Here is a 27,965-nt window from a genome sequence, read left to right as displayed (position 1 = left end):
CTGAATAAATGAAATGATTCAGATGCTTTCAGGAAGAACAATTAACACAAAAGGTTTAGTTTATGAAAAAATATAAAACACACACATACAGTCATATTTAATAAGTTAGAGTATATGTGCAGATGAGGCCTGTTTGTCAGATTAAAAGTATCCTTTGAAAATAAGCAGCTAAACACACTTTTTATTAGATTGACATTTGTTTTTAAAATAGTTTTTATTGATCTGATGTCATATTCTAATCTTAATGTGTTTCATTAACTAAACAGAAAATCATGATTAACAGAAATAAAGGCTTGAAAGCATCTGTTAAATAATCTGTTTCACTTTATGAACTGAGTTACTAAAATAAATTAATTATATTCTAATGTAAGAAATATGACTGTGTTTACTGTAGCAGATCTTCTCACTGAAATGTGTCTCATATAAATAAAGTAAAATAAAAACCTCAGTTCAGTAACAGAAAGATGAAATAAAAACATTTTAATTCCAGATGAAACGTCTAAAAGTTACAAACTGATCCTGATGCTAAACTGCAGCCCAGTTTGATTCAGTTCCTATAATAATGAAGCTTTCAGTCCAGTTTGGACGGGTTCTAGATCGGTTCTGTAACAGTTCTGGTTCTGTAACGGTTCTGGTTCTGTAACGGTTCTGGTTCTGTAACGGTTCTGGTGAAGGTCAAACAGCTGGTTCCAGTTCATGTTTCCTCTTGGTGACGATGAAAACAGTCAGTCAGTGATTCTGGATGAAGGATCTGCTGAGGTTCTGGATCCATCATCCTGCAGGTCAGACTGGACTTTCTGCTCAGCTGGTTGGTTCTGATTCGTTAAAAGCTGCTGAGCTCCAGCTGGATCTACAGGCTGATTTGGCTTTGGACTCCAACATAGAGCTTTTTTACGGATCAAATAAAGAATAATACCTAAAGCTACCAAACCAACCACCACACCAACTGACACACCAACCGACACACCAACCACCAGAACCAGACCTGATCCGTCTTTGTTCACTCCATCAGGTTCACCTGCAGAACAGAACCAGATGTTAGTTTGATGTTCAGGTAGAAAATGACTGAAGATCATCATCTGATCTCAGACCAGCTGATTTCTAGACTCTCAACTAAAACATCTTTAGAAAACATCAAAGTGATTATGTGAAAACTGAGTTTGAGGAAAATCCTGGATTTCCTTTTCAAAATAAAAGCTAAATCTTCAAAATATCACCATGGTAACACAATCCTTTTATAACCTGCTGCCAACAGCTTTTCTCTTTGTCACCCTGAGCTGCTGTTCTACACAGATTTTATATTCCTAAACTTTTATCATAGCAAAAAAATGAAGCTGGAGAAGTTTCTGACTAACAATGTTCATTATTTTAAAATCTTTGTTTTTGTTTAGCTTTTTTCTTGTAAAATAAAACAAAAAATCTAGATTGGGAGACTACTATCTTGTTTAAAAATCAATAGCCATTAATAAGATCCCAGGGCATTTATTAATGAATTGGATATATAACAGTGGATTAAATGTGTAAACTCTGTAACAACACAGAAAATGAGTGAATGAAGACAAATTAGCACTGAGGCTAAATAAAAACAATAGTGGGTGAAGGTTTAAAGGTGTGTGAAGGAAGACTACCTGGTAAGTTATATAGTAGACGAAGTGGGAGGATGTTACACAAGATGGCAGATGCTGTTGTGACATCATCCTTGAAAACTGGCATCAGGTTAAACAAAGGTCAACGGATGCAGCTAAAGGTCACTGCTGCCGTTAGTGTTAGCAGCCAGGGTCAGCGGCTTTGTGAGTCTCTTGGTGTTGAGTCTCCACATGTTAGGAATTAAAGAGTTTTATGAGGTCATTGTCGGGTCATTGATGCTCTTTGAGGGACATTGATAAAACCAGCTGCACCTGCTGGAGCGCCACCTTCTGGCAGAAAGAGGAAAGACACAGCAGTGGGTGAAACCTCATCAGAGCTGCGTCCTCTCCTGGTCCAGTAATCTGATTACTGTTAGTCTGCCTGCTCTGCTTTGGACCAGCAGAGCTGGGAGTTTGTCTGGTGAAGGAGGACTGACCACTTTTCATGGCCACCTCTCTACTTGACCTCAGTCACATGACCTCATGTCCAGGTCACCTGACCCTGATCCTGTGGATTCAGGATCCTGAAGGTTGCCGTGTTAGCTGAGGTGTGTAGCATGCATGATTAGCATGCTAACTGTGCTTCACTTTGGTTCATCAGTCAGGTTAATGTCAGGGTCTCTCTTAGCTCTGAACTTATAGGGCCTTAAGGGCTGCATTTATGTATCAGTGCATCTTTCCACAGTAACCTGATGGAGTGTCAGGACATGCAGTCCTCTGGTATGTCTGACCAGGTCAGGATAGCACCAGCTGCTACTGGTTAATAGATGGTCCCAATTTCTCCTCCAGACAGGCTGATCATGGTAACTACAGGACCTAGAACCACTTCATCAGCTGAACCTGGAGGATCTAGATCTCATCCTGCAGGGACTCAGACTGTTGGATGGTCACAGTTGGGCTCAGTTTTATGTTTCCAGATATCAAAGCAGCAGGCTTCAGGTCAAAGGTTCCTCTTTCAATGCACAAAGAAAAAGCAGGTCTGTCACTTGACCAGCTAACCCAAGATGACCACACTCGGTTTCTGCAGAGCTTCAGGCTTCCTGACATGCAGATAATCACCTGAAGGCAAGTTCAAGTGTCTGAGCTCATTTTAAAGCTCTGCGATGTCACAGGGAGACCGCCCTGGTTTCAGACGAATTTAACAAGAGGGGGCAAAATGAATCTACGTAGCTGAAACTAGACAACATCAGTAGCCTACAGGATATAGCTTAAGGTGCTGTATTGATAGCTAGTCATCTTTTAGCTAACATTACCTGCATCCAGCAGCTTTACTCAACTCAGTCGGTTAGTTTGGGTGAAAAACTGTGAAAAGTTCTTTGCGTTTTGCTGCCATGATTCTAACACACCTGCGTAACTCTGCACAGCAGCAGCAGGTCTCCTTCAGTGCCACAAAGGTGTAAACCCAGTGTGAGCGTTGTAGCGCTCATGTTGGGTTTGAAGGCGGCTCAGAAAAACAGGTTACAACATGTTAACAACGGATTAAACAGTTTTAACTGCTGAAAAAAGTGACAGAGGACACAAATATGGGAAGTGTGGAAGCCTCTACTGTATCAAATCGACAGAGGAATAACAGAGAGTTGGCCATTCTAAGGTAAAAACAACAAAAAGCTTCCAGTCCAGGGGGGCATGGCTGACTCTGTGGGGGGGCAATGTCCCCCAGTGCCCCCCAAAGTCCCCCAGTGCCCCCCAAAGTCCCCCAGTGCCCCCCAATACCCCCAAAGTCCCCCAATATCCCCCAAAGTCCCCCAATGTCCCCTAGTGCCCCCCAAAGTCCTCCAGTGCCCCCCAATATCCCCCAATGTCCCCTAGTGCCCCCCAAAGTCCCCCAATATCACCCAAAGTCCCCAAATGTCCCCCAGTGTCCCCCAATGCCGCCGGGCCTGCAGGGATCCATCCTTACTAGAATCTCCCTCAACCAATGATGTTCATTTTACACCGAGGTGTGAAGTGCAGTGCCTTCTGGGAATCAGAGTTTTTCACCAGTCCCTTTGTCCTCCGGTCTGTAATCTGGATCAGGACTCTGTCAGTCCTTGGTTCTCTGATCGTTGGGTCCAAACACACATTATTATACCTCACTGACCTTTGCTCATTTCACAGGAATGTTATTATCCATCCTTTACGGCCACTTGTCCCTGCAGGGTTGTGTGACGGCTGGAGTCAATCTCCAGCAGCCATTGGATGATAGGCAGGGCACACATCTGTTATTTTTTAACAGATTGTAGCTTCTTAATATGTAAAGCAGAACATATTTCAATGCAAGATGGAGTTGAGTGGATCTTTAGGTTGGCTCTTTTAATGTGGCTCACAGTGTTACTACATCCCTGGTTCTGATTATCTGGGTTTGGGTCAGGGCTTCTCGGTCCCTGTGGACTTTCAGGGTTGTCACAGAAAGATCATATTACATCACTATGATACGTTGTTCTCCATATTAATGCTCCTAATAACAGGGAGAACTCCCCCTGCTGGACAGACTGGTGAACACCAGGTCCTCCCAGCTGAGGTTCCTCATAGATTAATGTTCAGAGATAATTAACAGACATTATTTTAGTGATGAAAACCTCATAGAGAACAGAAACAGGACAGAAAATCAGCATTCATAACTTCTCCTTCTGTTCACTTAATGATCCAATATAATATCTCCTTGAAGAAATTCAAGTCAAAGGGAGAAAACCCAGACTGAGCTGTAAGCGAGAGTTGAATCAAATGGAACTGGACAGGAAGACAACAGCCAGACTAAGACTTGAAATAAAATCCAGGATCTTTAATGTCTGAGACAGAAAACATCAAAAAGTGGTTTGGAGCACTGCAGCAGCCAGTTACCATGGTGATATGTTTAAGTTAATATCTATTTCTGGAAAAGGAAACCTGGTTCTTTTCCAAACTCAGAGTTAATCTACTGAGGTTTCAGACAACCAGCCTGCTGGACTCTCAGCTGTTTCACTCTGACACGACCAAGAAGCTTTCAGCTTAAAACTTTGAGACAAATAAACATTTTTACTCACCTGGAGGAGGAAGAACATCCAGGTTGATGATGACGATGGTCATCCTCCGGCTGTTTGTTTCTGTCTGAACGACTCGACACTCGTATGCTCCTCTGTCGTCAGTCGTCACCTTCCTCAGAACCAAAGACACGTTTCCATCCTTCATCTGTCGGTCCTGCAGATCCACTCGGTCCTTAAACATCACATGCTTGTTTTCTAGATCAAGCTGATCGTTTCTGTACAGAAGAACATATTCTGACCCCAGATCAGGTCTGATCCACTCTACCACTATAACAGGTTTATTATCAGGAGATCTGCATGGTAGAGATGTGTTCTGTCCAGCTTGAGCTGTGATGTTTGTCTGATCTGTAGGAGAGGAAACAGAGCAGAGAGGTTAAAGGTCATTTATTCAGCTGTACTGACTTACCAAAGAAACCTAAAGAGAATAAGTTTCTGCCTTTAACATCAGAACAGAGATGCTACAAAGTAACATCAAGGTAATCATTCATCCATAGAGCAGAAAGGACTACAAATCCCAGAATGCTTTGTGAGTGATGCCTGACAGAGGATCAGGAAGAAGCTACTGAGTTATTTTACTGTTGTGGATAAAACAGGTTTTTACATGAAGATATTTGCTACTGAAGCAGCACTAGGCTGTGTTGAACAAGTAAAATATGAAAATGATAAATACAAAAGCAGTAAACACATTAGAAATAATCCAAAAGGAATTATTCTGATGTTTAAACAATTACTGCAGAACCTGATTGATCACCTGCAAAAACAACTTCATTGTTCAAAATAGATATTTTACAATAAAATAGGTTTTTGTGTCATTGAACTGGTCAGAGTCACCAGAATGAAAAGTTTGATACAATGTTTATGTAAGAAAGATAAATGGATTTGTCCTGTTTCTATATGAAGGTTCAGTCTCGATTCTTTTCTAATGCAAAAGGATCATATTGGTGACATCTACTGGTGAACAAACCAGTTTTAGATCATGATGATGGTCATGAGAACTTGAATACTGATCAGAGAAAACAAATTAGATATTTGATTATTCCCTTTAATGTAAACTGGTTGACTTGGTGAGCCTCAGTTTTCATCACCAAGTAAACAGAGACACTGATAAATATTGAATTGTTGCTCATTTCAGGGCCCCACAAACCATGTGCCCTTCGGAGAGCTAAAGGCTAGCTCCGCCCCTGGAGGAGGAAACATGGAGACCCGACCGTCTCGATCTCTAAGGTCTTTAAAGCTTCAACAGGCTTTTCTGCTCCTGGTGTCTCTGCATGATGATCTAGTCTGTTGTTCTGTGAACCAGCACTAACTGGGACCATAAACAGTGATTATCATCATTATGTGAACATGCGTCTCCGTGGATAGCATAACTTTAACTATCGCCGTATCTCAGATCAAAATAACTTTGGATCTTAGTTTTCCTCCAGAAACTCGCCTGTAGAGACAGATGAGACGAAGATGATGATGAAGATCAGGGCCGAAAACAGTGAAGTAGCTGATAGAGAATCCATTTCCGTGTTTCTATCCGCCGTCACAGTTTCACGTATTTCTCTTATCGCGACAACAAAACACCAGAAGATTCACTTTAAACATTAAACCTTATTTTAAACATTAAACCTTATTTTAAACATTAAACCTTATTATATTTCCACTTTATCGGGCCTCTAATCAATAAAACACCAAACATCCAGAAACACCGATGATCCACGAGCTGCGACAGAAACAAGGAAGGAGGAGGAGCTGAAGGACGATGAGGAGAACTGTTCATCTGACTGAACTGAGTCTGTCGGATCAGTGATCCGTTCACCGGATCTCAGTTCATTCCTTCAGAACAGCGCCTCCTTCAGTACAGTTCTGGTCTGTTCATGCTGTGACATGTTGCCGCTCCACAGCGTCGCTCTGCGTTTACTTCAGGCTACCAGCACACACACATCACACACACACACCGGTCTCCAGTATCTTAACAGACTTTGGTACAGAAAATAATGAGACTCGGAGGAAAGATGATAGAAACCAGACATTTAGTCATATACCATATTCTTGTTTATCTGACGGGCTGAAAATTCATTTCTCCAGTTAAAATATACCTTCTGCATCATAAGAAGCGGTTTTTACTTTGCATTAAAGGGTAGTTTCATGTATTTTCTAGACATGTGGTATCATTTTATAGCCCAATCAAGTAACTATGTTACTTTCGGGTCTCATAAAATATAACTTAAAATAAGTTTCACTTTGTAATTTAACTCCTTGAAATTGGGCCTCTGTCTCTTTAAAACCTCCTGCTCTTTCTGAAACTCCGCCTTCAGGAAGTCATCACAACATGGCTCCTCTATTAACTACCAGTTTTACCAACGTTGCTCTGAGAAGTAGCTCCTATAATGAGCTCAGCAGTTCCACCAGGTGCTTGCTAATTGCTGCTGGCTAGTCTGAAGGAGCTGAGGGGGAGTGAGGCAGAAACTTGGAAACTGCAGCTCTGAGCAGGTGAAGGTAGATCCCTTCAGGAGTTTTGCACAGACAGACATCAACTCACCTGGAGGAGGAAGAACATCCAGGTTGATGATGAAGACTGTCTCTGTTCTGCTGTTTGTTTCTCTCTGAACGACTCGACACTCGTATGCTCCTCTGTCGTCAGTCGTCACGTTCCTCAGAACCAAAGACACGTTTCCATCCTTCATCTGTCTGTCCTGCAGATCCACTCGGTCCTTAAACATCACATGCTGGTTTTCTAGATCAAGCTGATCGTCTCTGTACAGAAGAACATATTCTGACCCCAGATCAGGTCTGATCCACTCTACCACTGCAACAGGTTTATTATCAGGAGATCTGCATGGTAGAGATGTGTTCTGTCCAGGATGAGCTGTGATGTTTGTCTGATCTGTAGGAGAGGAAACAGAGCAGAGAGGTTAAAGGTCATTTATTCAGCTGTACTGACTTACCAAAGAAACCTAAAGAGAATAAGTTTCTGCCTTTAACATCAGAACAGAGATGCTACAAAGTAACATCAAGGTAATCATTCATCCATAGAGCAGAAAGGACTACAAATCCCAGAATGCTTTGTGAGTGATGCCTGACAGAGGATCAGGAAGAAGCTACTGAGTTATTTTACTGTTGTGGATAAAACAGGTTTTTACATGAAGATATTTGCTACTGAAGCAGCACTAGGCTGTGTTGAACAAGTAAAATATGAAAATGATAAATACAAAAGCAGTAAACACATTAGAAATAATCCAAAAGGAATTATTCTGATGTTTAAACAATTACTGCAGAACCTGATTGATCACCTGCAAAAACAACTTCATTGTTCAAAATAGATATTTTACAATAAATAGGTTTTTGTGTCATTGAACTGGTCAGAGTCACCAGAATGAAAAGTTTGATACAATGTTTATGTAAGAAAGATAAATGGATTTGTCCTGTTTCTATATGAAGGTTCACTCTTGATTCTTTTCTAATGCAAAAGGATCATATTGGTGACATCTACTGGTGAACAAACCAGTTTTAGATCATGATGATGGTCATGAGAACTTGAATACTGATCAGAGAAAACAAATTAGATATTTGATTATTCCCTTTAATGTAAACTGGTTGACTTGGTGAGCCTCAGTTTTCATCACCAAGTAAACAGAGACGCTGATAAATATTGAATTGTTGCTCATTTCAGGGCCCCACAAACCATGTGCCCTTCGGACAGCTAAAGGCTAGCTCCGGCCCTGGAGGAGGAAACATGGAGACCCGACCGTCTCGATCTCTAAGGTCTTTAAAGCTTCAACAGGCTTTTCTGCTCCTGGTGTCTCTGCATGATGATCTAGTCTGTTGTTCTGTGAACCAGCACTAACTGGGACCATAAACAGTGATTATCATCATTATGTGAACATGCGTCTCCGTGGATAGCATAACTTTAACTATCGCCGTATCTCAGATCAAAATAACTTTGGATCTTAGTTTTCCTCCAGAAACTCGCCTGTAGAGACAGATGAGACGAAGATGATGATGAAGATCAGGGCCGAAAACAGTGAAGTAGCTGATAGAGAATCCATTTCCGTGTTTCTATCCGCCGTCACAGTTTCACGTATTTCTCTTATCGCGACAACAAAACACCAGAAGATTCACTTTAAACATTAAACCTTATTTTAAACATTAAACCTTATTATATTTCCACTTTATCGGGCCTCTAATCAATAAAATACCAAACATCCAGAAACACCGATGATCCACGAGCTGCGACAGAAACAAGGAAGAAGGAGGAGCTGAAGGACGATGAGGAGAACTGTTCATCTGACTGAACTGAGTCTGTCGGATCAGTGATCCATTCACCGGATCTCAGTTCATTCCTTCAGAACAGCGCCTCCTTCAGTACAGTTCTGGTCTGTTCATGCTGTGACATGTTGCCGCTCCACAGCGTCGCTCTGCGTTTACTTCAGGCTACCAGCACACACACATCACACACACACACCGGTCTCCAGTATCTTAACAGACTTTGGTACAGAAAATAATGAGACTCGGAGGAAAGATGATAGAAACCAGACATTTAGTCATATACCATATTCTTGTTTATCTGACAGGCTGAAAATTCATTTCACCAGTTAAAATATACCTTCTGCATCATAAGAAGCGGTTTTTACTTTGCATTAAAGGGTAGTTTCATGTATTTTCTAGACATGTAGCATCATTTTATAGCCCAATCAAGTAACTATGTTACCTTCGGGTCTCATAAAATATAACTTAAAATAAGTTTCACTTTGTAATTTAACTCCTTGAAATTGGGCCTCTGTCTCTTTAAAACCTCCTGCTCTTTCTGAAACTCCGCCTTCAGGAAGTCATCACAACATGGCTCCTCTATTAACTACCAGTTTTACCAGCGTTGCTCTGAGAAGTAGCTCCTATAATGAGCTCAGCAGTTCCACCAGGTGCTTGCTAATTGCTGCTGGCTAGTCTGAAGGAGCTGAGGGGGAGTGAGGCAGAAACTTGGAAACTGCAGCTCTGAGCAGGTGAAGGTAGATCCCTTCAGGAGTTTTGCACAGACATCAACTCACCTGGAGGAGGAAGAACATCCAGGTTGATGATGAAGACTGTCTCTGTTCTGCTGTTTGTTTCTCTCTGAACGACTCGACACTCGTATGCTCCTCTGTCGTCAGTCGTCACGTTCCTCAGAGCCAAAGACACGTTTCCATCCTTCATCTGTCTGTCCTGCAGATCCACTCAGTCCTTAAACATCACATGCTGGTTTTCTGGATCAAGCTGATCGTCTCTGTACAGAAGAACATATTCTGACCCCAGATCAGGTCTGATCCACTCTACCACTGCAACAGGTTTATTATCAGGAGATCTGCATGGTAGAGATGTGTTCTGTCCAGCTTGAGCTGTGATGTTTGTCTGATCTGTAGGAGAGGAAACAGAGCAGAGAGGTTAAAGGTCATTTATTCAGCTGTACTGACTTACCAAAGAAACCTAAAGAGAATAAGTTTCTGCCTTTAACATCAGAACAGAGATGCTACAAAGTAACATCAAGGTAATCATTCATCCATAGAGCAGAAAGGACTACAAATCCCAGAATGCTTTGTGAGTGATGCCTGACAGAGGATCAGGAAGAAGCTACTGAGTTATTTTACTGTTGTGGATAAAACAGGTTTTTACATGAAGATATTTGCTACTGAAGCAGCACTAGGCTGTGTTGAACAAGTAAAATATGAAAATGATAAATACAAAAGCAGTAAACACATTAGAAATAATCCAAAAGGAATTATTCTGATGTTTAAACAATTACTGCAGAACCTGATTGATCACCTGCAAAAACAACTTCATTGTTCAAAATAGATATTTTACAATAAACAGGTTTTTGTGTCATTGAACTGGTCAGAGTCACCAGAATGAAAAGTTTGATACAAAGTTTATGTAAGAAAGATAAATGGATTTGTCCTGTTTCTATATGAAGGTTCACTCTCGATTCTTTTCTAATGCAAAAGGATCATATTGGTGACATCTACTGGTGAACAAACCAGTTTTAGATCATGATGATGGTCATGAGAACTTGAATACTGATCAGAGAAAACAAATTAGATATTTGATTATTCCCTTTAATGTAAACTGGTTGACTTGGTGAGCCTCAGTTTTCATCACCAAATAAACAGAGACACTGATAAATATTGAATTGTTGCTCATTTCAGGGCCCCACAAACCATGTGCCCTTCGGACAGCTAAAGGCTAGCTCCGGCCCTGGAGGAGGAAACATGGAGACCCGACCGTCTCGATCTCTAAGGTCTTTAAAGCTTCAACAGGCTTTTCTGCTCCTGGTGTCTCTGCATGATGATCTAGTCTGTTGTTCTGTGAACCAGCACTAACTGGGACCATAAACAGTGATTATCATCATTATGTGAACATGCGTCTCCGTGGATAGCATAACTTTAACTATCGCCGTATCTCAGATCAAAATAACTTTGGATCTTAGTTTTCCTTCAGAAACTCGCCTGTAGAGACAGATGAGACGAAGATGATGATGAAGATCAGGGCCGAAAACAGTGAAGTAGCTGATAGAGAATCCATTTCCGTGTTTCTATCCGCCGTCACAGTTTCACGTATTTCTCTTATCGCGACAACAAAACACCAGAAGATTCACTTTAAACATTAAACCTTATTTTAAACATTAAACCTTATTTTAAACATTAAACCTTATTATATTTCCACTTTATCGGGCCTCTAATCAATAAAATACCAAACATCCAGAAACACCGATGATCCACGAGCTGCGACAGAAACAAGGAAGAAGGAGGAGCTGAAGGACGATGAGGAGAACTGTTCATCTGACTGAACCGAGTCTGTCGGATCAGTGATCCATTCACCGGATCTCAGTTCATTCCTTCAGAACAGCGCCTCCTTCAGTACAGTTCTGGTCTGTTCATGCTGTGACATGTTGCCGCTCCACAGCGTCGCTCTGCGTTTACTTCAGGCTACCAGCACACACACATCACACACACACACCGGTCTCCAGTATCTTAACAGACTTTGGTACAGAAAATAATGAGACTCGGAGGAAAGATGATAGAAACCAGACATTTAGTCATATACCATATTCTTGTTTATCTGACGGGCTGAAAATTCATTTCACCAGTTAAAATATACCTTCTGCATCATAAGAAGCGGTTTTTACTTTGCATTAAAGGGTAGTTTCATGTATTTTCTAGACATGTGGTATCATTTTATAGCCCAATCAAGTAACTATGTTACTTTCGGGTCTCATAAAATATAACTTAAAATAAGTTTCACTTTGTAATTTAACTCCTTGAAATTGGGCCTCTGTCTCTTTAAAACCTCCTGCTCTTTCTGAAACTCCGCCTTCAGGAAGTCATCACAACATGGCTCCTCTATTAACTACCAGTTTTACCAACGTTGCTCTGAGAAGTAGCTCCTATAATGAGCTCAGCAGTTCCACCAGGTGCTTGCTAATTGCTGCTGGCTAGTCTGAAGGAGCTGAGGGGGAGTGAGGCAGAAACTTGGAAACTGCAGCTCTGAGCAGGTGAAGGTAGATCCCTTCAGGAGTTTTGCACAGACAGACATCAACTCACCTGGAGGAGGAAGAACATCCAGGTTGATGATGAAGACTGTCTCTGTTCTGCTGTTTGTCTGAACGACTCGACACTCGTATGCTCCTCTGTCGTCAGTCGTCACGTTCCTCAGAGCCAAAGACACGTTTCCATCCTTCATCTGTCTGTCCTGCAGATCCACTCGGTCCTTAAACATCACATGCTGGTTTTCTAGATCAAGCTGATCGTCTCTGTACAGAAGAACATATTCTGACCCCAGATCAGGTCTGATCCACTCTACCACTGCAACAGGTTTATTATCAGGAGATCTGCATGGTAGAGATGTGTTCTGTCCAGGATGAGCTGTGATGTTTGTCTGATCTGTAGGAGAGGAAACAGAGCAGAGAGGTTAAAGGTCATTTATTCAGCTGTACCGACTTACCAAAGAAACCTAAAGAGAATAAGTTTCTGCCTTTAACATCAGAACAGAGATGCTACAAAGTAACATCAAGGTAATCATTCATCCATAGAGCAGAAAGGACTACAAATCCCAGAATGCTTTGTGAGTGATGCCTGACAGAGGATCAGGAAGAAGCTACTGAGTTATTTTACTGTTGTGGATAAAACAGGTTTTTACATGAAGATATTTGCTACTGAAGCAGCACTAGGCTGTGTTGAACAAGTAAAATATGAAAATGATAAATACAAAAGCAGTAAACACATTAGAAATAATCCAGAAGGAATTATTCTGATGTTTAAACAATTACTGCAGAACCTGATTGATCACCTGCAAAAACAACTTCATTGTTCAAAATAGATATTTTACAATAAACAGGTTTTTGTGTCATTGAACTGGTCAGAGTCACCAGAATGAAAAGTTTGATACAATGTTTATAAGAAAGATAAATGGATTTGTCCTGTTTCTACTATGAAGGTTCACTCTGGATTCTTTTCTAATGCAAAAGGATCATATTGGTGACATCTATTGGTGAACAAACCAGTTTTAGATCATGATGATGGTCATGAGAACTTGAATACTGATCAGAGAAAACAAATTAGATATTTGATTATTCCCTTTAATGTAAACTGGTTGACTTGGTGAGCCTCAGTTTTCATCACCAAATAAACAGAGACACTGATAAATATTGAATTGTTGCTCATTTCAGGGCCCCACAAACCATGTGCCCTTCGGACAGCTAAAGGCTAGCTCCGCCCCTGGAGGAGGAAACATGGAGACCCGACCGTCTCGATCTCTAAGGTCTTTAAAGCTTCAACAGGCTTTTCTGCTCCTGGTGTCTCTGCATGATGATCTAGTCTGTTGTTCTGTGAACCAGCACTAACTGGGACCATAAACAGTGATTATCATCATTATGTGAACATGCGTCTCCGTGGATAGCATAACTTTAACTATCGCCGTATCTCAGATCAAAATAACTTTGGATCTTAGTTTTCCTTCAGAAACTCGCCTGTAGAGACAGATGAGACGAAGATGATGATGAAGATCAGGGCCGAAAACAGTGAAGTAGCTGATAGAGAATCCATTTCCGTGTTTCTATCCGCCGTCACAGTTTCACGTATTTCTCTTATCGCGACAACAAAACACCAGAAGATTCACTTTAAACATTAAACCTGATTTTAAACATTAAACCTTATTTTAAACATTAAACCTTATTATATTTCCACTTTATCGGGCCTCTAATCAATAAAATACCAAACATCCAGAAACACCGATGATCCACGAGCTGCGACAGAAACAAGGAAGGAGGAGGAGCTGAAGGACGATGAGGAGAACTGTTCATCTGACTGAACCGAGTCTCTCGGATCAGTGATCCGTTCACCGGATCTCAGTTCATTCCTTCAGAACAGCGCCTCCTTCAGTACAGTTCTGGTCTGTTCATGCTGTGACATGTTGCCGCTCCACAGCGTCGCTCTGCGTTTTCTTCAAGCTACCAGAACACACATCACACACACACCGGTCTCCAGTATCTTAACAGACTTTGGTACAGAAAATAATGAGACTCGGAGGAAAGATGATAGAAACCAGACATTTAGTCATATACCATATTCTTGTTTATCTGACGGGCTGAAAATTCATTTCACCAGTTAAAATATACCTTCTGCATCATAAGAAGCGGTTTTTACTTTGCATTAAAGGGTAGTTTCATGTATTTTCTAGACATGTGGTATCATTTTATAGCCCAATCAAGTAACTATGTTACTTTCGGGTCTCATAAAATATAACTTAAAATAAGTTTCACTTTGTAATTTAACTCCTTGAAATTGGGCCTCTGTCTCTTTAAAACCTCCTGCTCTTTCTGAAACTCCGCCTTCAGGAAGTCATCACAACATGGCTCCTCTATTAACTACCAGTTTTACCAGCGTTGCTCTGAGAAGTAGCTCCTATAATGAGCTCAGCAGTTCCACCAGGTGCTTGCTAATTGCTGCTGGCTAGTCTGAAGGAGCTGAGGGGGAGTGAGGCAGAAACTTGGAAACTGCAGCTCTGAGCAGGTGAAGGTAGATCCCTTCAGGAGTTTTGCACAGACAGACATCAACTCACCTGGAGGAGGAAGAACATCCAGGTTGATGATGAAGACTGTCTCTGTTCTGCTGTTTGTTTCTCTCTGAACGACTCGACACTCGTATGCTCCTCTGTCGTCAGTCGTCACGTTCCTCAGAACCAAAGACACGTTTCCATCCTTCATCTGTCTGTCCTGCAGATCCACTCGGTCCTTAAACATCACATGCTGGTTTTCTGGATCAAGCTGATCGTCTCTGTACAGAAGAACATATTCTGACCCCAGATCAGGTCTGATCCACTCTACCACTGCAACAGGTTTATTATCAGGAGATCTGCATGGTAGAGATGTGTTCTGTCCAGGTTTAGCTGTGATGTTTGTCTGATCTGTAGGAGAGGAAACAGAGCAGAGAGGTTAAAGGTCATTTATTCAGCTGTACTGACTTACCAAAGAAACCTAAAGAGAATAAGTTTCTGCCTTTAACATCAGAACAGAGATGCTACAAAGTAACATCAAGGTAATCATTCATCCATAGAGCAGAAAGGACTACAAATCCCAGAATGCTTTGTGAGTGATGCCTGACAGAGGATCAGGAAGAAGCTACTGAGTTATTTTACTGTTGTGGATAAAACAGGTTTTTACATGAAGATATTTGCTACTGAAGCAGCACTAGGCTGTGTTGGACAAGTAAAATATGAAAATGATAAATACAAAAGCAGTAAACACATTAGAAATAATCCAGAAGGAATTATTCTGATGTTTAAACAATTACTGCAGAACCTGATTGATCACCTGCAAAAACAACTTCATTGTTCAAAATAGATATTTTACAATAAATAGGTTTTTGTGTCATTGAACTGGTCAGAGTCACCAGAATGAAAAGTTTGATACAAAGTTTATGTAAGAAAGATAAATGGATTTGTCCTGTTTCTATATGAAGGTTCAGTCATGATTCTTTTCTAATGCAAAAGGATCATATTGGTGACATCTACTGGTGAACAAACCAGTTTTAGATCATGATGATGGTCATGAGAACTTGAATACTGATCAGAGAAAACAAATTAGATATTTGATTATTCCCTTTAATGTAAACTGGTTGACTTGGTGAGCCTCAGTTTTCATCACCAAATAAACAGAGACACTGATAAATATTGAATTGTTGCTCATTTCAGGGCCCCACAAACCATGTGCCCTTCGGAGAGCTAAAGGCTAGCTCCGGCCCTGGAGGAGGAAACATGGAGACCCGACCGTCTCGATCTCTAAGGTCTTTAAAGCTTCAACAGGCTTTTCTGCTCCTGGTGTCTCTGCATGATGATCTAGTCTGTTGTTCTGTGAACCAGCACTAACTGGGACCATAAACAGTGATTATCATCATTATGTGAACATGCGTCTCCGTGGATAGCATAACTTTAACTATCGCCGTATCTGAGATCAAAATAACTTTGGATCTTAGTTTTCCTTCAGAAACTCGCCTGTAGAGACAGATGAGACGAAGATGATGATGAAGATCAGGGCCGAAAACAGTGAAGTAGCTGATAGAGAATCCATTTCCGTGTTTCTATCCGCCGTCACAGTTTCACGTATTTCTCTTATCGCGACAACAAAACACCAGAAGATTCACTTTAAACATTAAACCTTATTTTAAACATTAAACCTTATTTTAAACATTAAACCTTATTATATTTCCACTTTATCGGGCCTCTAATCAATAAAATACCAAACATCCAGAAACACCGATGATCCACGAGCTGCGACAGAAACAAGGAAGAAGGAGGAGCTGAAGGACGATGAGGAGAACTGTTCATCTGACTGAACTGAGTCTGTCGGATCAGTGATCCGTTCACCGGATCTCAGTTCATTCCTTCAGAACAGCGCCTCCTTCAGTACAGTTCTGGTCTGTTCATGCTGTGACATGTTGCCGCTCCACAGCGTCGCTCTGCGTTTACTTCAGGCTACCAGCACACACACATCACACACACACACCGGTCTCCAGTATCTTAACAGACTTTGGTACAGAAAATAATGAGACTCGGAGGAAAGATGATAGAAACCAGACATTTAGTCATATACCATATTCTTGTTTATCTGACGGGCTGAAAATTCATTTCACCAGTTAAAATATACCTTCTGCATCATAAGAAGCGGTTTTTACTTTGCATTAAAGGGTAGTTTCATGTATTTTCTAGACATGTAGCATCATTTTATAGCCCAATCAAGTAACTATGTTACCTTCGGGTCTCATAAAATATAAATTAAAATAAGTTTCACTTTGTAATTTAACTCCTTGAAATTGGGCCTCTGTCTCTTTAAAACCTCCTGCTCTTTCTGAAACTCCGCCTTCAGGAAGTCATCACAACATGGCTCCTCTATTAACTACCAGTTTTACCAGCGTTGCTCTGAGAAGTAGCTCCTATAATGAGCTCAGCAGTTCCACCAGGTGCTTGCTAATTGCTGCTGGCTAGTCTGAAGGAGCTGAGGGGGAGTGAGGCAGAAACTTGGAAACTGCAGCTCTGAGCAGGTGAAGGTAGATCCCTTCAGGAGTTTTGCACAGACAGACATCAACTCACCTGGAGGAGGAAGAACATCCAGGTTGATGATGAAGACTGTCTCTGTTCTGCTGTTTGTTTCTCTCTGAACGACTCGACACTCGTATGCTCCTCTGTCGTCAGTCGTCACGTTCCTCAGAACCAAAGACACGTTTCCATCCTTCATCTGTCTGTCCTGCAGATCCACTCGGTCCTTAAACATCACATGCTGGTTTTCTGGATCAAGCTGATCGTCTCTGTACAGAAGAACATATTCTGACCCCAGATCAGGTCTGATCCACTCTACCACTGCAACAGGTTTATTATCAGGAGATCTGCATGGTAGAGATGTGTTCTGTCCAGCTTGAGCTGTGATGTTTGTCTGATCTGTAGGAGAGGAAACAGAGCAGAGAGGTTAAAGGTCATTTATTCAGCTGTACTGACTTACCAAAGAAACCTAAAGAGAATAAGTTTCTGCCTTTAACATCAGAACAGAGATGCTACAAAGTAACATCAAGGTAATCATTCATCCATAGAGCAGAAAGGACTACAAATCCCAGAATGCTTTGTGAGTGATGCCTGACTGTAATGAAGAGAGCTTCATTACTGGGTCTATTTGTATTTAAGTCACTGTTAAGCACTTTTTGCACTTTATTAACAAGCACTTTATTTAGCACTGCACTTTAAGCAGAGATTTGCACATAAACAACAATTTGCACACGAGAAGTTTTAATTGTATTTATTGAATATTTTAGTAATTAGCATGTAGCCTTTTGTTCTGGGCTCTGCACAGCTGCTCCTCATTGGAAAGAGAGGTGGTTGCCTGTGGAGGGAGGATAATTGTTACTCAGAGCAAGGAGCTACTGGTGGGTAAAACTGAGCAAAGGTTTGTGCAATATCTGTTAGGTGTGGAGTGCTGATAATGAGTGACTCACCTGTCTTTTCTGTGTCCTCTCCAGGGTGTTTGGACAAATACAACCCCGGGGGTCCAGACACCATTTATAGGTTCGGGAGAGGCCATTGAAAAGTGTGGGGAGATAATTGTTTATGGGTTTTTTGTGGTGTTTCATTTGGTGTAAGAAAAAATATAAAATATTTATAAAAAGTAAATTTAAATGTTTATATTTAATAAATTGTAGTTTATTTAAATAGGTGGAGATTTGTTAAGGGAGATCCCCCTGTGAATTGGAGGTGGTTGGGTCCAGCACAGCTGAGACTATTTAAGCCTGTGGTTTCACCTGTGTGAGAAGAGAAACGGATTGTGATTGAGTGTGTGTTGATGCTGGGAAGAGAATAAACCAACTGCTGTTTCCACCTGACTCTACCTCTTGAAGTCTTCTTCACCGTAAAATCCAACCGCAAACGGCCGCCCTGTTACAAGTGGTGTCAGAAGTGTGCCAGTCATGCCACGGTGAGAAGATGATGACCAGAAGTGGTAAAAAGCCAGGCCAAGAAGGAGAGCCTGATGAAGGAGCTGGAGCTTCCTGTGAAATGGAGGCCATGGCAGCGACCAACCCTGAAGATAAGTTGGAGGAACTGGCGGTGATGGTGAAATCTATTATGCGGTCTCAAGTGGCTAGAGACCTGAAGATTGATAAAGATTTTTCCCGCCAGGAACAAAGGTGGAAGAGCATACAGCATCAATTTCAACAAATGCAGCTTCAAGTGCATGCTGTATTGGACAAACCTGAGGTATCAGGAACACAAGCTCGACCCAGGACATCTGAAGCACATGCAGGTGAATCAGAAGAATCTGATGGTGGTGATGTCCAGGTGGCTCATGGTTCCAGGTCCATAATTGAACCAAGATTTCTTCCGTTATCCACTGATGACGACATTGAGCATTTTCTGACGACGTTCGAGAGGATGGCCCAGGTGTGTCGGTGGCCTAGAGATGAGTGGGCGGTTCGTCTTGTCCCTCTGTTGACCGGCAAGGCCCGCACAGCCTACGTTCTAATGGATATGGCTGACTCTGAAAACTATGACAAAGTGAAAGAGGCAATTCTGGCAAAATATGAAATCACTGCTGACACTTATCGACGCCGCTTCAGATCCCTGAAGATTGAATCAGGTGAGACGCCACGTGAACTTTATGTGCGATTGAAAGACTTGTTTTCAAGATGGATTAAACCTGATAAATCTACTGTGGAAGAAATATCTGAGCAGATAATTCTGGAGCAGTTTTTAAGGATGGTTAATCCAGAGTTGGAGGTCTGGATACGAGAGCGTGACCCAAAGACGGCAAAAGAAGCAACTACTCTTGCAGAGGTCTTCACATCAGCCAGGAAGGGGAGCAAGAGCATTTATTTTGGCCGAGAGACTCACTATGCCCAATCAAGTAAGTCCACTGGGGGTGAACAGGGCTCTGGTCAAAGTCAGGCTAGAAAAGTTTCTAGTTTAAAGCAGTTCCCTTTCCAAAGACCCCCCAATGTTAAAAAGCCATTTTTTAAATCTTCAGTCCAAGATATTAGATGTTACAACTGTAATGGCTTTGGTCATACACAACATTTCTGCCCTGCCCTTAAATCAAAGCCATCACTTATGTGTTCTGTTCCAAGACCAGCTATGGATGTTGTGGAAAAGAAAGTTTGCACTGTTTCTGTTCTAGTTAATGGGCAGAAAGAAGAAGCTTTGCTTGATTCTGGGTGCTTTCAATCTCTAGTGCATGCTAGCTTAATTTCAGCAGAAAAGCTAAGTGGGGTGGGGGTTAAAATAAGTTGTGTACATGGAGATGAACATGTCTACCCTACTGCTGAGGTGTATTTGACAGTGGGAGGTCAAACATACTTGGTACAGGTAGCTGTAGTTCCCTCTTTGCCATTCACAGTTATACTTGGTAATGATATACCCACTCTCTTTGACCTTATCCACCAGTCAGACTATGAACCCCAAGTTCTTACCAACAGAGATGCCCAGAACTCGTGTCCTAAAACGGATATTCCAGTAGAACCATTGAAACCTTGTAATGTAGTAACAAGAGCGCAAAGTTCAAAGACTGTGTTAGAAGAGTTGCCCTTTTTTGGGGAGTCTTTAGAAGCAGAACCGGGAAGAACAAAAAAGTCAAAAGCTCAGAAAAGAAGGGAGAAGTTCAAAGGCTCAGGTGATGAAGAGATGGCACAATTATCTAAGCCAGATAACTTCTTTGAGTTTGACATTCCCTCAGATTTGGGTGCACTCCAGAGAGCTGATTCTACACTAAAACCTTGGTTTGAAAAGGTAACTGGGGTGGGGGGAACTCATCAGGGTCAGTTAGACTTCCTAGAAGATGCAGTTTACATAATTAAAGGAGGCATTTTGTATCAGAAGAAGGGACAGTGTGAAGCATTAGCCCTTCCACAACAGTTCAGACACAAAGTTATGGAGCTGGGTCACTCAATTCCATGGGCAGGTCATATGGCTTTTTATAAGACACTGAGTAGAATCAGCAGCCGTTTTGTCTGGCCGGGAATGTATACCCAGATTTCTAAATTTTGTAGTTCCTGTGAAAAATGTCAGTTGACTTCAGGCAAAGGAGTAGCTCGAGCCCAGCTACAACCATTGCCAATTATTGAGACACCTTTTGAAAGGCTGGGCATGGATATTGTGGGCCCATTAGAAAGGAGCTCTACAGGTCACCGTTACATATTGGTGATATGTGACTATGCTACACGGTACCCTGAAGCTTTTCCTCTCAGATCCATTAAAGCCCGACAGGTTGCTAACTGTCTCCTGCAGCTTTTCTCTAGAGTAGGAATACCTAGAGAAATTCTCACAGATTGTGGGACAAACTTTTTGTCTAAACTGTTGCAGCAGGTTTATAAATTATTAGGGATTAAGGGACTTAAGACCACCCCTTACCACCCCCAAACGGACGGGCTAGTGGAAAGATATAATCAGACTCTCAAAAATATGCTGCGCAAGTTTGTCTCTGACACAGGTGCCGACTGGGACCAATGGCTACCATACCTGTTATTTGCTTACCGAGAGGTCCCACAAGTGTCTACAGGTTTCTCACCCTTTGAACTATTGTATGGGCGTCAAGTGAGAGGTCCGCTGGATCTACTGAAGGACTGTTGGGAAGACGCTACACCAGAGGGTGAAAACATTGCAGCATATGTCATCAATATGAGGGAGCGATTGCAGGAAATGGCATCTTTTGCTCAGGACAACATGAAAGCAGCTCAACAACATCAAAAGAGATGGTACGATCAGAAGGCTAGAGACAGAGTCTTCCTTCCAGGTCAGAAGGTTCTTTTATTGCTTCCTACCAGCGACAACAAGCTGCTGACAAAATGGCATGGACCATATGAGATCACCAAACAAGTGAGTAAAGTGGTTTATGAACTATACATGCCAGAAAGAGCTAAGAAGCATCAGACATTTCATGTCAACTTGTTGAAAGAGTTCCACAGCCAACAAGAGCCAGTGCACCAGGAATTATTTGTGAGAGCAGTTAAGGATGAGGAGGTGACTGAGAAATTTTTTCCAACTAACATGTCAGACTGTGCTTTGGTTGACATTTCTCATCTGTCCCCTACTGAGCAGGAAAAAGTCAAACCTCTCTTGGATCCTCAGCTCTTTCAAGAAGTTCCAGGATTTACGTCACTGGTTCAACATAAGATTCGGGTTAAAGAAGATGTGCCGAGTCGTCAAAAGAGCTATCGCATACCAGAGCGGTTGATTCCAGTACTAGAAAAAGAAATAAAACTGATGTTGGATTTGGGGATAATTGAAGAATCTAGTAGTGAATGGTGCAGCCCGATTGTGCTGGTACCAAAGAAAGATGGCTCCCTTAGATTTTGCATAGACTTTAGAAATTTAAATGCTGTGTCCAATTTTGACCCGTACCCAATGCCCAGGGTTGACGACCTACTGGAGAAAGTCGGTTCGGCAAGCTACATCACAACGCTGGATTTGTGCAAAGGATACTGGCAAGTGGCTTTGGCACCAGAAGCAAGAGAGCTGACCGCCTTCAAAACTCCTTTTGGTATGTACCAGTTTAGAGTCATGCCTTTTGGGCTCCAGGGTGCGCCAGCAACATTCCAACGTTTAATGGATCATGTGCTGAGAGATGTTTCAGAATTTTCTGCAGCATATTTGGATGATGTTGTGGTGTATAGCCAGTCCTGGGAGGAGCATCTGATTCACCTACAGGAGGTGCTACACCGCATCAGATTGGCTGGACTGACAATTAACCCAAAGAAGTGTGCTGTAGCCCAGAGAGAGGTGGAGTATTTGGGTTTTGTCATTGGGTTTGGAAAAATAAAGCCTCAAGTGGGGAAAATGGATGCAATCCAGTCCTTCCCAGTTCCAACTACAAAAAGGAAGGTGAGAGGATTTCTGGGTTTGGTGGGCTGGTACCGGAAATTTATACCTTCTTTTGCAGAACGATCAGCTGTACTGAACCATCTAACAAAGGGTGCAGCCCCCAACAAAGTGTGCTGGACAGAAGACTGTGATCGAGCATTCAAGGACCTCAAGCAAGCAGTATGTACTCATCCAGTTCTACACACACCAGACTTCACTAAGCCATTCATCTTGCAAACAGACGCTTCAGGGGTGGGACTTGGAGCTGTTCTTCAACAAGAGGTGGACGGTGAAAGAAGACCTGTGGTGTTTCTGAGTCGGAAACTGCTGGATAGAGAGACAAGATATTCAACCGTGGAAAAGGAGTGTTTGGCCATGAAGTGGGCTATTGAGGCCCTCAGGTATTATCTTTTAGGACGTCACTTTATTTTAGAGACTGACCATCGTGCCCTCCAATGGCTAAGACGAATGAGGGATGCCAACGCCCGAATCGCTGGATGGTACCTGGCGCTGCAGCCATTTGACTTCACGGTCCAGTACAAGCCAGGGAAGTCTAATGTGGTTGCTGACGGTTTATCCAGAATGTCAGAGGACTGAGGTACTCTTAAGAGAGGAGGGAGGAAATGTAATGAAGAGAGCTTCATTACTGGGTCTATTTGTATTTAAGTCACTGTTAAGCACTTTTTGCACTTTATTAACAAGCACTTTATTTAGCACTGCACTTTAAGCAGAGATTTGCACATAAACAACAATTTGCACACGAGAAGTTTTAATTGTATTTATTGAATATTTTAGTAATTAGCATGTAGCCTTTTGTTCTGGGCTCTGCACAGCTGCTCCTCATTGGAAAGAGAGGTGGTTGCCTGTGGAGGGAGGATAATTGTTACTCAGAGCAAGGAGCTACTGGTGGGTAAAACTGAGCAAAGGTTTGTGCAATATCTGTTAGGTGTGGAGTGCTGATAATGAGTGACTCACCTGTCTTTTCTGTGTCCTCTCCAGGGTGTTTGGACAAATACAACCCCGGGGGTCCAGACACCATTTATAGGTTCGGGAGAGGCCATTGAAAAGTGTGGGGAGATAATTGTTTATGGGTTTTTTGTGGTGTTTCATTTGGTGTAAGAAAAAATATAAAATATTTATAAAAAGTAAATTTAAATGTTTATATTTAATAAATTGTAGTTTATTTAAATAGGTGGAGATTTGTTAAGGGAGATCCCCCTGTGAATTGGAGGTGGTTGGGTCCAGCACAGCTGAGACTATTTAAGCCTGTGGTTTCACCTGTGTGAGAAGAGAAACGGATTGTGATTGAGTGTGTGTTGATGCTGGGAAGAGAATAAACCAACTGCTGTTTCCACCTGACTCTACCTCTTGAAGTCTTCTTCACCGTAAAATCCAACCGCAAACGGCCGCCCTGTTACACTGACAGAGGATCAGGAAGAAGCTACTGAGTTATTTTACTGTTGTGGATAAAACAGGTTTTTACATGAAGATATTTGCTACTGAAGCAGCACTAGGCTGTGTTGGACAAGTAAAATATGAAAATGATAAATACAAAAGCAGTAAACACATTAGAAATAATCCAAAAGGAATTATTCTGATGTTTAAACAATTACTGCAGAACCTGATTGATCACCTGCAAAAACAACTTCATTGTTCAAAATAGATATTTTACAATAAATAGGTTTTTGTGTCATTGAACTGGTCAGAGTCACCAGAATGAAAAGTTTGATACAAAGTTTATGTAAGAAAGATAAATGGATTTGTCCTGTTTCTATATGAAGGTTCAGTCTCGATTCTTTTCTAATGCAAAAGGATCATATTGGTGACATCTACTGGTGAACAAACCAGTTTTAGATCATGATGATGGTCATGAGAACTTGAATACTGATCAGAGAAAACAAATTAGATATTTGATTATTCCCTTTAATGTAAACTGGTTGACTTGGTGAGCCTCAGTTTTCATCACCAAATAAACAGAGACGCTGATAAATATTGAATTGTTGCTCATTTCAGGGCCCCACAAACCATGTGCCCTTCGGAGAGCTAAAGGCTAGCTCCGCCCCTGGAGGAGGAAACATGGAGACCCGACCGTCTCGATCTCTAAGGTCTTTAAAGCTTCAACAGGCTTTTCTGCTCCTGGTGTCTCTGCATGATGATCTAGTCTGTTGTTCTGTGAACCAGCACTAACTGGGACCATAAACAGTGATTATCATCATTATGTGAACATGCGTCTCCGTGGATAGCATAACTTTAACTATCGCCGTATCTCAGATCAAAATAACTTTGGATCTTAGTTTTCCTCCAGAAACTCGCCTGTAGAGACAGATGAGACGAAGATGATGATGAAGATCAGGGCCGAAAACAGTGAAGTAGCTGATAGAGAATCCATTTCCGTGTTTCTATCCGCCGTCACAGTTTCACGTATTTCTCTTATCGCGACAACAAAACACCAGAAGATTCACTTTAAACATTAAACCTGATTTTAAACATTAAACCTTATTTTAAACATTAAACCTTATTATATTTCCACTTTATCGGGCCTCTAATCAATAAAATACCAAACATCCAGAAACACCGATGATCCACGAGCTGCGACAGAAACAAGGAAGAAGGAGGAGCTGAAGGACGATGAGGAGAACTGTTCATCTGACTGAACTGAGTCTCTCGGATCAGTGATCCGTTCACCGGATCTCAGTTCATTCCTTCAGAACAGCGCCTCCTTCAGTACAGTTCTGGTCTGTTCATGCTGTGACATGTTGCCGCTCCACAGCGTCGCTCTGCGTTTACTTCAGGCTACCAGCACACACACATCACACACACACACCGGTCTCCAGTATCTTAACAGACTTTGGTACAGAAAATAATGAGACTCGGAGGAAAGATGATAGAAACCAGACATTTAGTCATATACCATATTCTTGTTTATCTGACGGGCTGAAAATTCATTTCTCCAGTTAAAATATACCTTCTGCATCATAAGAAGCGGTTTTTACTTTGCATTAAAGGGTAGTTTCATGTATTTTCTAGACATGTAGCATCATTTTATAGCCCAATCAAGTAACTATGTTACTTTCGGGTCTCATAAAATATAACTTAAAATAAGTTTCACTTTGTAATTTAACTCCTTGAAATTGGGCCTCTGTCTCTTTAAAACCTCCTGCTCTTTCTGAAACTCCGCCTTCAGGAAGTCATCACAACATGGCTCCTCTATTAACTAACAGTTTTACCAGCGTTGCTCTGAGAAGTAGCTCCTATAATGAGCTCAGCAGTTCCACCAGGTGCTTGCTAATTGCTGCTGGCTAGTCTGAAGGAGCTGAGGGGGAGTGAGGCAGAAACTTGGAAACTGCAGCTCTGAGCAGGTGAAGGTAGATCCCTTCAGGAGTTTTGCACAGACAGACATCAACTCACCTGGAGGAGGAAGAACATCCAGGTTGATGATGAAGACTGTCTCTGTTCTGCTGTTTGTTTCTCTCTGAACGACTCGACACTCGTATGCTCCTCTGTCGTCAGTCGTCACGTTCCTCAGAACCAAAGACACGTTTCCATCCTTCATCTGTCTGTCCTGCAGATCCACTCGGTCCTTAAACATCACATGCTGGTTTTCTAGATCAAGCTGATCGTCTCTGTACAGAAGAACATATTCTGACCCCAGATCAGGTCTGATCCACTCTACCACTGCAACAGGTTTATTATCAGGAGATCTGCATGGTAGAGATGTGTTCTGTCCAGGATGAGCTGTGATGTTTGTCTGATCTGTAGGAGAGGAAACAGAGCAGAGAGGTTAAAGGTCATTTATTCAGCTGTACTGACTTACCAAAGAAACCTAAAGAGAATAAGTTTCTGCCTTTAACATCAGAACAGAGATGCTACAAAGTAACATCAAGGTAATCATTCATCCATAGAGCAGAAAGGACTACAAATCCCAGAATGCTTTGTGAGTGATGCCTGACAGAGGATCAGGAAGAAGCTACTGAGTTATTTTACTGTTGTGGATAAAACAGGTTTTTACATGAAGATATTTGCTACTGAAGCAGCACTAGGCTGTGTTGAACAAGTAAAATATGAAAATGATAAATACAAAAGCAGTAAACACATTAGAAATAATCCAGAAGGAATTATTCTGATGTTTAAACAATTACTGCAGAACCTGATTGATCACCTGCAAAAACAACTTCATTGTTCAAAATAGATATTTTACAATAAACAGGTTTTTGTGTCATTGAACTGGTCAGAGTCACCAGAATGAAAAGTTTGATACAATGTTTATGTAAGAAAGATAAATGGATTTGTCCTGTTTCTATATGAAGGTTCAGTCTCGATTCTTTTCTAATGCAAAAGGATCATATTGGTGACATCTACTGGTGAACAAACCAGTTTTAGATCATGATGATGGTCATGAGAACTTGAATACTGATCAGAGAAAACAAATTAGATATTTGATTATTCCCTTTAATGTAAACTGGTTGACTTGGTGAGCCTCAGTTTTCATCACCAAGTAAACAGAGACACTGATAAATATTGAATTGTTGCTCATTTCAGGGCCCCACAAACCATGTGCCCTTCGGAGAGCTAAAGGCTAGCTCCGCCCCTGGAGGAGGAAACATGGAGACCCGACCGTCTCGATCTCTAAGGTCTTTAAAGCTTCAACAGGCTTTTCTGCTCCTGGTGTCTCTGCATGATGATCTAGTCTGTTGTTCTGTGAACCAGCACTAACTGGGACCATAAACAGTGATTATCATCATTATGTGAACATGCGTCTCCGTGGATAGCATAACTTTAACTATCGCCGTATCTCAGATCAAAATAACTTTGGATCTTAGTTTTCCTCCAGAAACTCGCCTGTAGAGACAGATGAGACGAAGATGATGATGAAGATCAGGGCCGAAAACAGTGAAGTAGCTGATAGAGAATCCATTTCCGTGTTTCTATCCGCCGTCACAGTTTCACGTATTTCTCTTATCGCGACAACAAAACACCAGAAGATTCACTTTAAACATTAAACCTGATTTTAAACATTAAACCTTATTTTAAACATTAAACCTTATTATATTTCCACTTTATCGGGCCTCTAATCAATAAAATACCAAACATCCAGAAACACCGATGATCCACGAGCTGCGACAGAAACAAGGAAGAAGGAGGAGCTGAAGGACGATGAGGAGAACTGTTCATCTGACTGAACTGAGTCTGTCGGATCAGTGATCCGTTCACCGGATCTCAGTTCATTCCTTCAGAACAGCGCCTCCTTCAGTACAGTTCTGGTCTGTTCATGCTGTGACATGTTGCCGCTCCACAGCGTCGCTCTGCGTTTACTTCAGGCTACCAGCACACACACATCACACACACACACCGGTCTCCAGTATCTTAACAGACTTTGGTACAGAAAATAATGAGACTCGGAGGAAAGATGATAGAAACCAGACATTTAGTCATATACCATATTCTTGTTTATCTGACGGGCTGAAAATTCATTTCACCAGTTAAAATGTACCTTCTG

General features: G+C 41.7%; 3 protein-coding genes across 3 annotated transcripts in view; 2 read left to right on the top strand and 1 right to left on the bottom strand.

Moving 5' to 3' along the window:
* LOC106910198 (high affinity immunoglobulin epsilon receptor subunit alpha-like) overlaps positions 1-27,965 on the top strand; it is a 59,246-nt gene that overhangs the window by 17,534 nt on the left and 13,747 nt on the right. The window lies entirely within an intron of this gene.
* On the bottom strand, positions 466-27,822 carry LOC106906656 (cell adhesion molecule CEACAM5-like). The gene is given in 9 exon segments (XM_088015572.1): positions 466-1,018; positions 4,628-4,972; positions 7,155-7,499; positions 9,658-10,002; positions 12,184-12,522; positions 14,699-15,043; positions 17,225-17,569; positions 25,877-26,221; positions 27,308-27,822. Coding segments are annotated over 9 exon segments (2,778 nt in total). The 5' UTR covers positions 27,384-27,822; the 3' UTR covers positions 466-725.
* On the top strand, positions 17,545-23,601 carry LOC148154407 (uncharacterized). Its single transcript, XM_088015553.1, has one exon. It carries the CDS (start codon positions 18,602-18,604, stop codon positions 23,063-23,065), a length of 4,464 nt encoding a protein of 1,487 aa, XP_087871679.1. The 5' UTR covers positions 17,545-18,601; the 3' UTR covers positions 23,066-23,601.

The sequence above is a fragment of the Poecilia mexicana genome, unplaced genomic scaffold (genome assembly GCF_051168715.1).
Source record: "Poecilia mexicana isolate PSO_F unplaced genomic scaffold, ASM5116871v1 scaffold_18, whole genome shotgun sequence".
NCBI classification, from domain to species: Eukaryota; Metazoa; Chordata; class Actinopteri; order Cyprinodontiformes; family Poeciliidae; genus Poecilia; species Poecilia mexicana.
This window is presented reverse-complemented; position numbering and strand designations above follow the sequence as displayed.

Excerpts from the sequence above, each read along its gene's own strand:
- LOC148154407 (XM_088015553.1), top strand. The coding sequence starts at position 18,602 with ATGATGACCAGAAGTGGTAAAAAGCCAGGCCAAGAAGGAGAGCCTGAT.